We start from the raw sequence: 12,424 nt of genomic DNA on the forward strand, positions 1-12,424 counted from the left end.
CTTTTTATTTATTTATCTTGTCATTTTATCAGTGCATTCATTTATTATTTTTTGTCCACTGATCATATTAAAATGGGTGTTTTTCAGATGGGAAAGTCAAGTCTGTACTAGTTAAAACGTCACAGGAGTTCGTCGAGTGGCTGCTGGGAGAGGGGCTGATTCGTACCTCACAGTACTGTCCCACTCACAAGCAGTCCAACCAGGCTGCTGTGAAACTAAAGGTAAGCAATAATGTTGTCTCTGGTTTGAGAATTGAGATTTTGTGGACTTGTTTGAGAAGACTGAAAAACCCTCTTTCTTTCTCTCTCTCTCTTTCTCTTTCTCTTTCTCTTTCTCTTTCTCTTTCTCTCTCTCCTTCTCTCTCTCTTTCTCTCTCTCTCTCTCTCTCTCTCTCTCTCTCTCTTCCTCCATCCCTCCCTCCCTCCCATTCTCTCTCTCTCTTCCTCCAACCCTCCCTACCTCCCATTCTCTCTCTCTCTCTCTCTCTCTCTCTCTCTCTCTCTCTCAGTATGGTGACAAGAGAAGATTTAAGGGAATGCATTATCATTGGTTTCTTATTTGCCAGTATTTTGTTTAGAATTTCTTTGCCCACATTACTTCTCTACCTCTCCCCTCCCCCTACTTTTCAGTTGGGGATGTTCTCGGACCCCAAAGTACTGACGATGAGCGGAGGTTATGTGTGGCTCAGTGAGTGCTGCGGGAAGAAATACGTGTCAGTGTTTAGCGGCTCCCTCTTTGGATCCACGCCAATTGACAAGGTTCCCCCAACTTCAGTGTTGAAGCTGATTTACCATTGGTCTTGCCAGACTTCCATTGCCAATGTAGAAACTTGGGTTAAGGTGAGTTGTTGTTGTTGTTGTTATTGTTGTTGTTATTGTTTTTTTGTTTGTTTGTTTTTGTGTGTATGTGTGTTTGAGTGTGTGTGTGTGTGTGTGTGTGTGTGTGTGTGTGTGTGTGTGTGTGTGTGTGTGTGTGTGTTTGGGTGTGTGGGGGTGCATGTGTGTGCACACCCTATACTTGCATGATATTTTTGCCTGTAGAACTATATTTGAAACAAAGTTTTTTTTTTTTTTTTAAATCAAGGTAGATATTGTAAAAATCTGAGTAGTCTCATGATACTATGTTTGTATGTTGTTGTTTTTTTTTCCCCTTTTATGCAAAGGATATTTTGCATTTCAGGTGGACAGAACCTTCATCAACAAGATGTACCAATACTTAAGATGTATTTGTTCTGTCATGCTCCAAGACAAGGTGTATGACTTTGGCTTTGATGGAACCACAGTTGAGTTGGGCATTGTAAGCCTTGGCACAAGTACAGCTGATGGCACAAAGAAAGCAGTGAAGGTAGGCAATACCTTCTTTTTTTTCACCTAGAATTGTTTGGCAGGATTATTTGGCATGTAATTGTTAATGCCCTCTTTTGGCATCATTACTGTGTGGTAAGATTAGTAATGAGGAATCACTTGTTTCTTCCAGGTAGAGATCCTGGGCCTGTACGATCGTAAGATGAAGTCCTATCGTTTATTTGCATCGGAACCTGAGCCAGGAAGTTCGTCCCGGCAGAGATTTATCCGGATTTTGAAGCCCATGGAACGCGTTGTTCATGTCAATGCAATTATTCTATGTGATCTCTCTGTCGATAGGAACTGTCTATATAACATGAATTATGCAAAGGTATGTTGTCTTATTCACTTTTTGTAGATTAATACTTATCAATGTGATATTCCAAAAGTCTAAAGGAATTGAAAAGATTGGCCTGTTGGAATATATTTTTTTATGGCATTTATTATTTGATCGATGTTGCAGGTGAGCGTATGTGAGACCAGTGATAACGAAGATAACCTCCACTCAAACGCTAGGATCATGTCCTACTTAAGACGGCATGTTCCCAAAATGTTCCAGGTGTGTTGATTACTTTATCCTATTATCTTTGTATCATTAGAATCATTTTTAGTACCAAAGTATGATAAGTACCACAGCAATTTATATTTAGAATTATTACCTTTACATGATAATGTATTTTGAGTTTCCCTGAATTGCACTACACTACATTAAATATATTTGCTTCTTATCTCTTTTATATATATATATATATATATATATATATATATATGCTTGCATGCATGGGTGTATAGGTATGTGTGTTTCACCTGAAAATTCAGAAATAGGGTAGACAGGTGATGTCTGAATGGTAACCAAGTGCACGTGAAACCATCTATGTGTTAAAGAAAAAAGAAAAAAAGAAAACTAACATGGATCAAAAAGTGTTGCAGTTTTGTGTTCATGTTTTAGTGTTTGGGTGGGAAATAAGTTGCTAGAAAGCAACTCAAGCTCTATTTAGCATAGTGGTTCTCAAACTGGGTACCATGGACAGTATTATTATTGATTTAGCCTAGATTACTTAATGTACTTTTATTAATCCTTTGGCCATATTGATTAACCCTCTCTGGACGGGTGGTACACTACGGTACCGTGCATTCAAGGCCCGTTCGCTGGGTGACGCCATACGGCGTCGTTTATTTAATTGATTTAGGCCTATGCGTTCGAGAGCCCCAGCATTGTAACATGCAAGGCTGGAATGCCCCCGTCGTGACTGGGTTAACCCACACAGGACGGGTGGTACAGCATGTGTACCGCGCATTCAAAAGCCCAGTTGCCGGGCGGCACAGTATTGTGCCAGCCATTCAATTGATTTCGGCCTAATAATTCGAACGCCCCGGCATTTGGACATTCAAGGCTAGAATTCCCCCGTCGGGGATGGGTTAAGCAGAAAATTATTTCCAGGATAGCCAAATTGCCAACATATATACACTGCCATTTGGTAGGAAAATCATGAACTTTTCGAAAATGACCAAAACTTCCATCAAAGACTAAAATAAAAATGAAGAAGGGATTCTACAGTGTGTGCGTGTGTGTGCGTGCGTGCGTGTGTGTGTATGTGTGTTTGTAAATATGTACATATATGTGTGTGTGTGTGTATATATATATATATATTTATTTATTTATATATATGTATGTATATACAGTGTATGTGTGTATGTATATATATATATATATATATATATATATACATATATATATATATATATATATATATATATATATATATATATATATATATATATAGTAGATGTATAGTAAATATATGGTATTGGCCACTGAAAATTAACTTGAACTTTATTTTACAGAGCACACTATCACAGCTTACCCTACAACAAGTACAAGTAGTGTTAGATGAGCTGTGTTGGCGTGAACGCTACGGGCACAGTGCTGCTCAGGCTTACAACAACATGATGGAACATATCACTTACCTCACCGCAAAGGAAGCAGAAAGTAAGTTTCTCAAAAGGAAGAAAATGAAGTTCTATAGTCTTATACTTTGTTTGGATTATCCTGCAATAACAAAAAGTTTTTACTTCTAATGATATCCTTCCTTTATAGACCCAGGCGTGCTACACCTCTTGGACTTTGTGTCTCAGAAACCTCTCAACAACTGGCGTTACAAGAGCCAGCATTTCCCAAGGAATCCCACAGCCCTTCAGCCCTCAGTCATCATGACAAGCCCAGGACCCAGTGCCATCACTCCACAGATCAGTGTGGAACCGTTGCATACGGTAACTCTCACTCTCTCCCTTTCTCTTTCTCTTTCTCTCTCTCTTACTCTTTCTCTCTCTCTCTCTCTTACTCTTTCTCTCTCTCTCTCTCTCTCTCTCTCTCTCTCTCTCTCTCTCTCTCTCTCTCTCTCTCTCTCTCTCTCTCTCTCTCTTTTCTCTCTCTTTTCTCTCTCTTTTCTCTCTCTCTCTCTCTTTTCTCACTTTCTCTCTCTCTCTATCTCCTCCTCCTCCTCCTCCTCCTCCTCCTCCTATCCCATCCATCTTCTTTCTCCTCCTCTTTTCCTCTTTTCATTAAGTCTGTTAATGATTAAAGTTACAGAGAATATTCAGTTTGATAAAATGGGATGCTGGAGTAATGGTTTTATGAACAATTTCTTTTCTTTTAATCAACCCAGAATGCCAATATGATGTAAAATAGTACAATATTCAAGACTGTATTTGTGTGCTTAGTATAAGAAAGTAAGATTGTTAACATGATAATATGTGTAGTGTTATGTATATATATATCATAGTAATGTTCCTCTTTTTCATTTACTTCAGGCCCAGTCTCCAGTAGAACACAGTAATAAAGTTACTGTGGCACCAAGAAAGACACCAGTGTAAGTATTTCACAGGGGGTTTTTAACAAAGATTTTTTTTTTTTTTATTAAAGAATCTTTATGTTACTGGATTAATGCGTGCTTGCCTAGGATACTAAAAGACATTTACGGTTTGATGATGTTTATACAACATTTTGTGGACAGATGGTAATGAGAGAACAGATTCAGATGTTTTGAAAACGAAATACAGCAAACAGTTTTAGCATTGCAGGGCAGGTAGGTAGTAATGTTGTTGTCCGTCACTAACCATCTCCAGACCTAGCTCCAAGTGAATGGACATAATAGCATATTCAAAGATATGAATCTTTTCTACCATCAATATGTTGCCAGAAAAGGTTGTATAATTATCATCAAATCATACATGTATCTTAGTATCTGCTGTGTCAGGCGCATGACAGGAAACCTCGCACTAGAAGGTTAGCAAACCTGCGGGTCCATCGTCTTGTCAACGTCAGTCATATGAGCAGAATCAACATCTTGCCTCTGCTGTGAGCGAAGCTTAAGATACCAATATTAAAACTCTTTGATTACTTTTGATAATACTTTGTACTTCATATAACTTGTGTGGGAGAGAGGATGTGTGCATATATCAAAGACTTTCAGACTAGATCTAAGAACAATTGAGAACAAAATTAGTAGCACACATGCTTAGAGAAGGGAAAATCAAATTGTAGTGAGAAGTTAATATTTGAAGTACTCATCTTTATGTCATTAACATCATCAACTCATTTTTACCATTTCCCAGCGTTCCACCAGAAATACCAAAGAAAGTTCCAAAACCTGTGAGCACGGCAGCTGCGAACCCACCAGATGCTGTGGAACTGGAGCCATTCTATTACGGACAAATTCAGGGAGACAGATCCCTTGGACAGGAAGTTAATACTTACACCTTCACCTGCCACATATGTCAGGTATGGTGGTTATGAAGCAAATGCAAAAAGTACAAGTGAATAGATGAAGAATAATGTTATAGTCTCAGGCTGTGAAAAAAAGTACTTTGATATGGTTTTGAATGGTTTATCACTGTATCTTTAGTGCTGTAGTAGTTTTCATTAAAAATCACTTTAAGAATGACAAAAACGTAGATTTCAACAGGAAAAAAAAGGTAAATAAAAAATAAAGAACACAGGCTAATGTTGAACTGGCCATTTCCTCTTCCAGAAAGACTACAAGAGCAATCTGGCCTTTTACGCTCATCTCAAACTTCACCTTAGTCGTGTTGATCCAGACAACAAGTACTGTTGCAACTACTGCACTGAATTTTTTGAGTCGGAGAAGAAGCGAGATTACCATCACAAATACGTAAGTTTTGAATCATCTTTCAGTACTTCTTTAAAGCATTCATGTTGAATTCATTCTCTCTCTCTCTCTCTCTCTCTCTCTCTCTCTCTCTCTCTCTCTCTCTCTCTCTCTCTCTCTCTCTCTCTCTCTTTCTTTTCCCCTCCAATCCCCCCCCCCCCCACTTCCCTCCCTCTCCCACTCCTCCTTCCTCTTCCTTTCTTATTCCCCACTCCCTCTCCTTCTCCTCCCTTCTTCACCCTCCCTCTTTTTTCTCTTCATTTTCTATATTATACTACCTTTGTCCTCCCCTCCTCCCATTCTTCACTTTCTCCTCACTTCTTTCTCTAAATTATGCCAACAAATATTAAAGTAAAGAGCAAATCCAACAAATACTAATACTTCCTAGTAGAGCATGAGAAAGTAATTCAATAATTTTGTGTTTTGTTTTGCAGTTTCACTTGCAGATGGACACTCGATACACATGGTGTCGCATCTGCACAGAGAGCTTCCAGGGGGAGTACCAGCTGGTGAACCACATGGCAAAGAAGCATTACGAGAGTGAACTCCCCTACCGCTGCGAAGTCTGCAACTTTGCCACATCGATTTATTACAGTGTTATTGACCATTTCAAAAAGGTGAGCGACCTGCTTGGCTTTTCTTTTCTTTCTTCCTCTCTTTCTTTTCCTTTTCTGTTTGTTTGTAAGTGTTTTGTTATATTTTACTTATTTTACCATATATTTATTCATTTATTTATCTCTTATTTGGTTAATTGTTATCATTTATCAATTATCTCTTGATGCTCTATTTATTGTTCTGTTTCCGTTGACTAATTTTCATCAGAAGAGAAGTGTGCTGAAAACTTTTCTTTACAGTTGACTTTTTTCTTTCTTTCTTTCTTTCTTCTTCCTATGGAATATCTTTTTAGGAAATCTTTTTAACATTTGTCACACTGAGCTTGATTCATGCAGGCCCTTTTTTCTCTCACAGGAGCATGAGAATACCCCCTATATCCAGTGCCACTTCTGTCTCTCAGTCAAGACAATCAACTCTGCATCAGCAAGCTCCTTCTCACACAGGATGTACCAGCATTTACAGGTAAATTTTTGTGCCAATATATTGTTATAGTTCGGGTGGCAGGGTTGTTAAGCTCAATATTCATATATCTTTTATGAATTGTGATAAGCATTATTTATTATATTTGGTGACATCACACCTTGATATGTGTTTTTTTTTTTTGAAGGGGGTTGTAGATGGATGGATAGATCGATATAGATATTTATACATATACAGATATGTGGACAGTGTTTATTTAACCCAGTGCCAACAGGCCTGGCAAGAGCTGGCAACCCCCTACTCTGGGCCTAAGTAATATCGCATGGGTCGTGACGCTGGGTACTGTGACGTGACACACGCAGCCTACTGGATGGAATATGACACCTGGCATATATGATTTTCGGGGACGTCACACTGGTGTGACACACTTTTTGCCGTGTCACACGGGTGTGACAACCCGTCGTTATTGGATTAAATGATATAATCTGATGTTACAAAATAGGCATTTTCTATTGCAGAAACACTCATCGCAGCAAGGAAAGTGTAGATTTTGCTGCCTAACTTACTATAGTAAATACTTGTTAGATGAACACAAGAAAAAGGACCATGTTAGTCGTGCAAATGTGACTGGTAAGTGGAACTCATGTTTTCTGTGTATTAATCAGGGAAATCAGTTGAACTAATCTTAACTTTCTGTGAAATTTGATGCCTGACTGAAATAGATAAACCATTTCTGTTATTCAATCACAAATGAGATTTAACTTATTATATTCCCTTTCTTTAACAGGTTTACAACGCTATAAAGTCCCTCAAGGTAGCAACAAAATCCTTTTCCGTCCATCTGTGAAACGGGGACAGCCACGCCCATGCTCTGATAATTCTCCTGGTGGCCAAACCCCTTCAAACATTGTTGCAATCTCCTCAACTCTGCAGTACTTGGATGATGTAACTGTCAACACGGGAGATGATGACAAGACATTCTACTGCATTGAGTGTGATGCCAGCCTCACACTAGAAAAGCATTTCAAGTAAGAAATACTCCTTTAACCCACTTACGACGGGGGCATTCCAGCCTTGAATGTCCCAATGCTGGGGCGTTCGAATTATTAGGCCTAAATCAATTGAATGGCTGGCACAATACTGTGCCGCCCGGCCACTGGGCTTTTGAATGCGCGGTACAGTACTGTACCACCCGTCCAGAGAGGGTTAACTATTTGGATTTTTGTTTTGGTGAATTAATATCTATTATTACATAAAATGACTTCAATATTAGATATAGAGATTCGATTTATATATTAAAAAAGAGAAAAGATGAAACTAATTACCCATTTATTTCTAAATTTCCAGAGCTTATCAGAAATGCACTAAGTGTGCATATGCTACTTGTTGCCGAAGCATGATCAGTAAGCATGCCCATGTGTTTCATCCAATGGGAAGAACCAGGAGAACTTATTATAATTTGGGCCCACCCATTGTTCTTCCTAAGCCACTCTATTGTATCTGTGGCTTTAACACACGTAGTGGGAATCATCTTGGTGAGTGTTTTACAGTGTGGTCTTTATTGTTAATCTTGCAAGCTGTAGTGCTAGATAACTGAAGGATTTCCATAAATGAAGATATTCTTTACTTAAACATACACACAAACACTCAGCTACTTAAATCTCTTGGCCCACAGCTCGGCATTTGGCACTCTGTGACGGGGGCAGGAAATCCGCCTACCCTTCCGTGAACGACGCCTTGGTCTACCGAGGAGACCACTTGACTGGAGGAGCCGCTTCCCTGGCCAACTTGGGTCTCAGCGGCCTAGCCCTGACCGGCATGCTGACGCCAGACCTGCTTCCCCAGGCGGAGGCCTCTGATGAGCCTGGGGCCGAGTCCTCCCTGGACATGACGCATTTTATGAGCATCAGCATGGAGGTGGATGATGAATGATGATTGCCCCAAACTATCTGTGAGCTCACCAAGAGTTAGAGAGGTTTTGTGATATTTCTTTTTCTTTTCTTTTTTTTTTAATCTGTGTTTTATGTTCGTATTTTCTAAATTCTGAAATGATAGGGTTGTATGGAGAAGGCAATGCCTTGAATGAGAGGGAGGCATTGCCACACCTGGAAATGTTGCAGTGGCATTAATTTCCATTATACTAAGTCAGATTGAAGAGAAATGACATATGAGGACCATAGTCATATTCAGATATTGATGTCGGTGGGACATTCTGTGAAGTTCGTTTTTAGAAATGAAAATAACGCTTCATTTCTTATTAAAATGTGATAAGTGAGAAATGTTTGCTTGAAAGTGAAACTTAGCTTAATTTAATATTTTGTTGAACTTTAGATCCTTTTATATATATATATATTTATGTATATGTATATTTCTTCTTTCTGTTTTATATGCTTTACAGATTTGCACAAAAAATGCACGTTTCTCTACATTAGTGAGATTTCTAATTTTCTTTTACTTTTTCGGAGTTCGTTAGTCATATTCTCTCTCTTGAGTTTTAAGTGATATTTTTGTGATAGGGAATTGTTATTCTTTTGCCAGTAAATTTTTAAAAATGGGTAAGGGGATGAATGGGTATGCACAAATTTATACCTGTCTTCCTTGGAGAATGTTGCTGATGTGCAATTAGTGGTTCTGAGGTCTGAGGTGAGAGTTTCTGCAAGTTTGTTAGCAGAAGGAAAGTTCGAAGAGTTTGACTGGGAAGAAGTAACGATTAAGCCATTGCCGACAGGTCTAAACATCGGGATATTTCAAACGCGTAAGCCAAACACCCTAGGCTATTCGCCCACTCTCTTTGCGGCCAACCAGTATATGCTCGATCACCTGGCACTCCAAACAGAAGGACAGCCATGACAAAACACCTTGTCCCCGGCGGCTGGTCCTGCCACTACTCAAAGTGATATCTTGTTACCCGGCATTAACGGGTTAATAATTATAATGCTGATAGAGGAAGAGTGCCCTTTTGCCTCTAGTAGTGGAACCGTGTTCTGGTTTAACTAAGAAAGTGAAACCTATAGGGGAAAAAATTTACATTTACAAGAATGTGGTTTTATGTCTTGAAAAAAAATGTGAATAACTATTGCTGTCTTGGAAATCATCTGAATGTGAAAAGTAAATCTATTAAATTTTATATTTTATGTGAATATTTAAAGAGAAAGTCTAATCTTTTAGTTACAACCCTTTAAAGTTGAAACTGTTTGCGTTTCTCTTATTTCTTCGGCAATCTACACTAATTTCACATATGTAATTCATGATCACAACCGCAGAATGCACCGTTAAAATCATCATTCTTATGTTTCCTACTACATGGGAGGAGGTAGTGGAGTAGAAAGCAGCATGGTAGTGAGTTGTTGGTGTAGTAGCAGTATTAGCCTCTCACCATCTTGTTGTTTTCTTTCTTCTGATTTCTTCTTTCTCACTCCTTATCTGTACTTGAGTTGTTTATTTGTGCGGTATTTTCATCTTTTGCACTAACTAGGCTGACGAAGAGCAGGGAAAAAATATTTAAATCTTAGCTTGTGTAATTTTCATGCAGATAAATGCACATGACTCAGTCAAACAGTGAAAGAGATAGGGTAGGAATGTTGAATATAACTATTTGAGATCATTTCATCATGCCTGAAAAATCTTCTTCTTCTCCCCATTATGGTGAGTGTCCCCTGAAAAGGCTCCAGGCGATGCTATTGGTCAAAGTTGAAAGCCCTTTATAGTGTATATGGTTTTAATGTTGATTCAGCTTGGATTTATTAGTGTTGTACTAACTAGTTCTTCAGGGAATGGTTGTTTAGTTGTTTTTTTATGATTATTGTTATTGTTATTGATTTCATTTGATTATCATATTTGTACCCATATTGCTACTCTCTTTTTTTTTTTTTTTTTTTTTTTTTTTTTTTTTTTTTTTTTTTTTTGTACTATAATTTATGACCCAAGATTTTATTTCAGTAAAAGTTAAAAAGTATTATTGTTACTGATTTTATTTGATTATATTTTTGTACCCATATTGTTACTGTTCCTTTTTGTTTTTTCTTTTTTTATCTGGAATTTATGACCCAAGATTTTATTTCATTAAAGATTAACATGACAAGATAAACTAAGGGAAGAAAAGAGCCAAAGAGGAGAGACTTTATAATGAGACCTCGAGCAACCAGTAAATGGATTATTGGAAATTGGATTGTATTATTGCCTTATTTGTTTGTCCATTGCGTGAGAGATCATGAAAGAGATATTTTGCTTTTATTTTTCAGGCTTTTATTTTGCATTAGGCCAAGGATTTGGGGAAAAAAAAAGGATTACTGTCCCGTAGTAAAAGTAATTGGGGCATCAGGTAGGACTATTTTATTTTCAAATAATTTTGCTGATATCAGACTCACAGTTTTACTTGTTCCATTAATGCCTGAGTTTGTTGAATTGAGGAGGTTTTGGTTTGAAGGAGCATTTAGCACCCCGAGTATCATATTTCACGTCCAAACATATGTATGACCGAGGCGCACAGTCTGGTTCAAAATCAGTCAGAGATCTTCTAATGGTTGGGTTGGTTGGGTATAGGATCCTCAAAGTTGTTTTTCACTTTGAAGAAATTCCATATTTGTATTCAAGTGTAACTATACAGAAGGCCAGATCTATAATTAGATGGAAAATCAATATCATCTTGATACAATACCTGATCAGTTTACTCATGCATATATTATTCTGTATTTTAAATTTTCAAAGGGGGGCAGAGAAAACAGTACAATCCCAATTCTTTTGTTACCTATCTTCATACTGATGTGTTCAAAGAAAAAAAAAACATGCATAAAGTACCATTTATTTACTAAAGCTAACTGTTTTGTACTCTAGTGAAATACTCATTTCCAAAATGGTCCTTTAATGATTGGTTGTATGCTTTGCTTATGTCATGAGTAAGTGGACTATTTTCCTGGGTGGGAAATAGGGGGAGCTTCGAGTGATGTCTTTGTGCAAGATGTTGACGCTGTTAAAGTTTAATGCCACAAACGGCATTCTTCGGTTGCACTTACAAAATAGTTGCACTCAATAATTCAAACAAAATTTGAAAAAAGGTAAACCTGTGAATTGCTTGTTTTATAGATAAAACCAATCTATGTCAAGTTGGTTTTGAAAGTTGGCTCATCACACAGGGAGAGCAACTGTTCAAATTTCATGCTAAAACTGCCACCAGGACCCTATGTTGTCCTACAGCTTCCCTGACTCCTGCATTCTCATGTCAGAGATATACCCAGATTTCAGCTGAGAATATTCAAATGGGGGAGAAAATGATTGCATTTAATGCATTTAACATTTAATTGTAGCATAAGGTGTATTAAGTGTAAGTGGGATAAAACTTTGCAGATTTTTTTTCTTTGAAATTCTAATGACTTTAATGCACTATCATTCTGATGAAAATATTAATATCTTTCTTTAGTAAATTTTGTAGTGAAGAAAAATGCAAGAAAATAAAAATAAAACATATTGTGACATTATAGCACTAGTGAAACATTTGTCAGTGGGCCTTATTCATCATAATCATTAAGTCTTGAGCCTGGTCATAACTGCGGGATGTGCTTTGCTTGAAAAAATGATAAATGTAGCGTCAATTATATTGGTAAAACAGGGGCTTCCCTTATTAACAGATTCAAGCATAATGTTGCAGATCTTCACAATATTAAAATTGTGCAGTGAAATGTAAAAAAACGAAGTGGGATGTTGTCAGAGTACGAAAATTATTCAAATAATCTCTAAACCCATTTGTGACATGCCTCCATGTGGGAGATCTCTCTGGAGCTATACCTCCTTGCGCCTCTCAGAGGTCTTCACCCGCCTGATTCTACTGGATGCTGAGAGAGTTTTTTTTTTGACTAGTCAAGAACAATTAATCCATGCAAA

At 37.7% G+C, this 12,424-nt stretch overlaps 1 protein-coding gene across 6 annotated transcripts in view; it reads left to right on the forward strand.

The window, feature by feature from the left end:
* Positions 1–11,807, forward strand: part of LOC122250222 (relative of woc) — a 33,286-nt gene extending 21,479 nt beyond the window's left edge. For all 6 annotated transcript variants that reach the window (XM_086554148.1, XM_086554149.1, XM_086554145.1 and 3 more), the window contains exons 9-24: positions 88–221; positions 630–839; positions 1,180–1,344; positions 1,477–1,674; positions 1,807–1,902; positions 3,189–3,333; positions 3,442–3,614; positions 4,155–4,213; positions 4,959–5,124; positions 5,375–5,515; positions 5,947–6,129; positions 6,482–6,589; positions 7,066–7,177; positions 7,335–7,575; positions 7,895–8,082; positions 8,223–11,807. In XM_086554148.1, coding sequence (XP_086410274.1) covers positions 88–221; positions 630–839; positions 1,180–1,344; positions 1,477–1,674; positions 1,807–1,902; positions 3,189–3,333; positions 3,442–3,614; positions 4,155–4,213; positions 4,959–5,124; positions 5,375–5,515; positions 5,947–6,129; positions 6,482–6,589; positions 7,066–7,177; positions 7,335–7,575; positions 7,895–8,082; positions 8,223–8,479 — 2,576 coding nt within the window. In that variant the 3' untranslated portion in view covers positions 8,480–11,807. The remainder of the gene's footprint in view (positions 1–87; positions 222–629; positions 840–1,179; positions 1,345–1,476; positions 1,675–1,806; positions 1,903–3,188; positions 3,334–3,441; positions 3,615–4,154; positions 4,214–4,958; positions 5,125–5,374; positions 5,516–5,946; positions 6,130–6,481; positions 6,590–7,065; positions 7,178–7,334; positions 7,576–7,894; positions 8,083–8,222) is intronic.
* The last annotated feature ends 617 nt before the right edge of the window (positions 11,808–12,424 follow it).

This window comes from Penaeus japonicus, unplaced genomic scaffold (assembly GCF_977035675.1).
Source record: "Penaeus japonicus unplaced genomic scaffold, GWHDUDI00000001_assembly GWHDUDI00000029, whole genome shotgun sequence".
Lineage (NCBI taxonomy): Eukaryota > Metazoa > Arthropoda > Malacostraca > Decapoda > Penaeidae > Penaeus > Penaeus japonicus.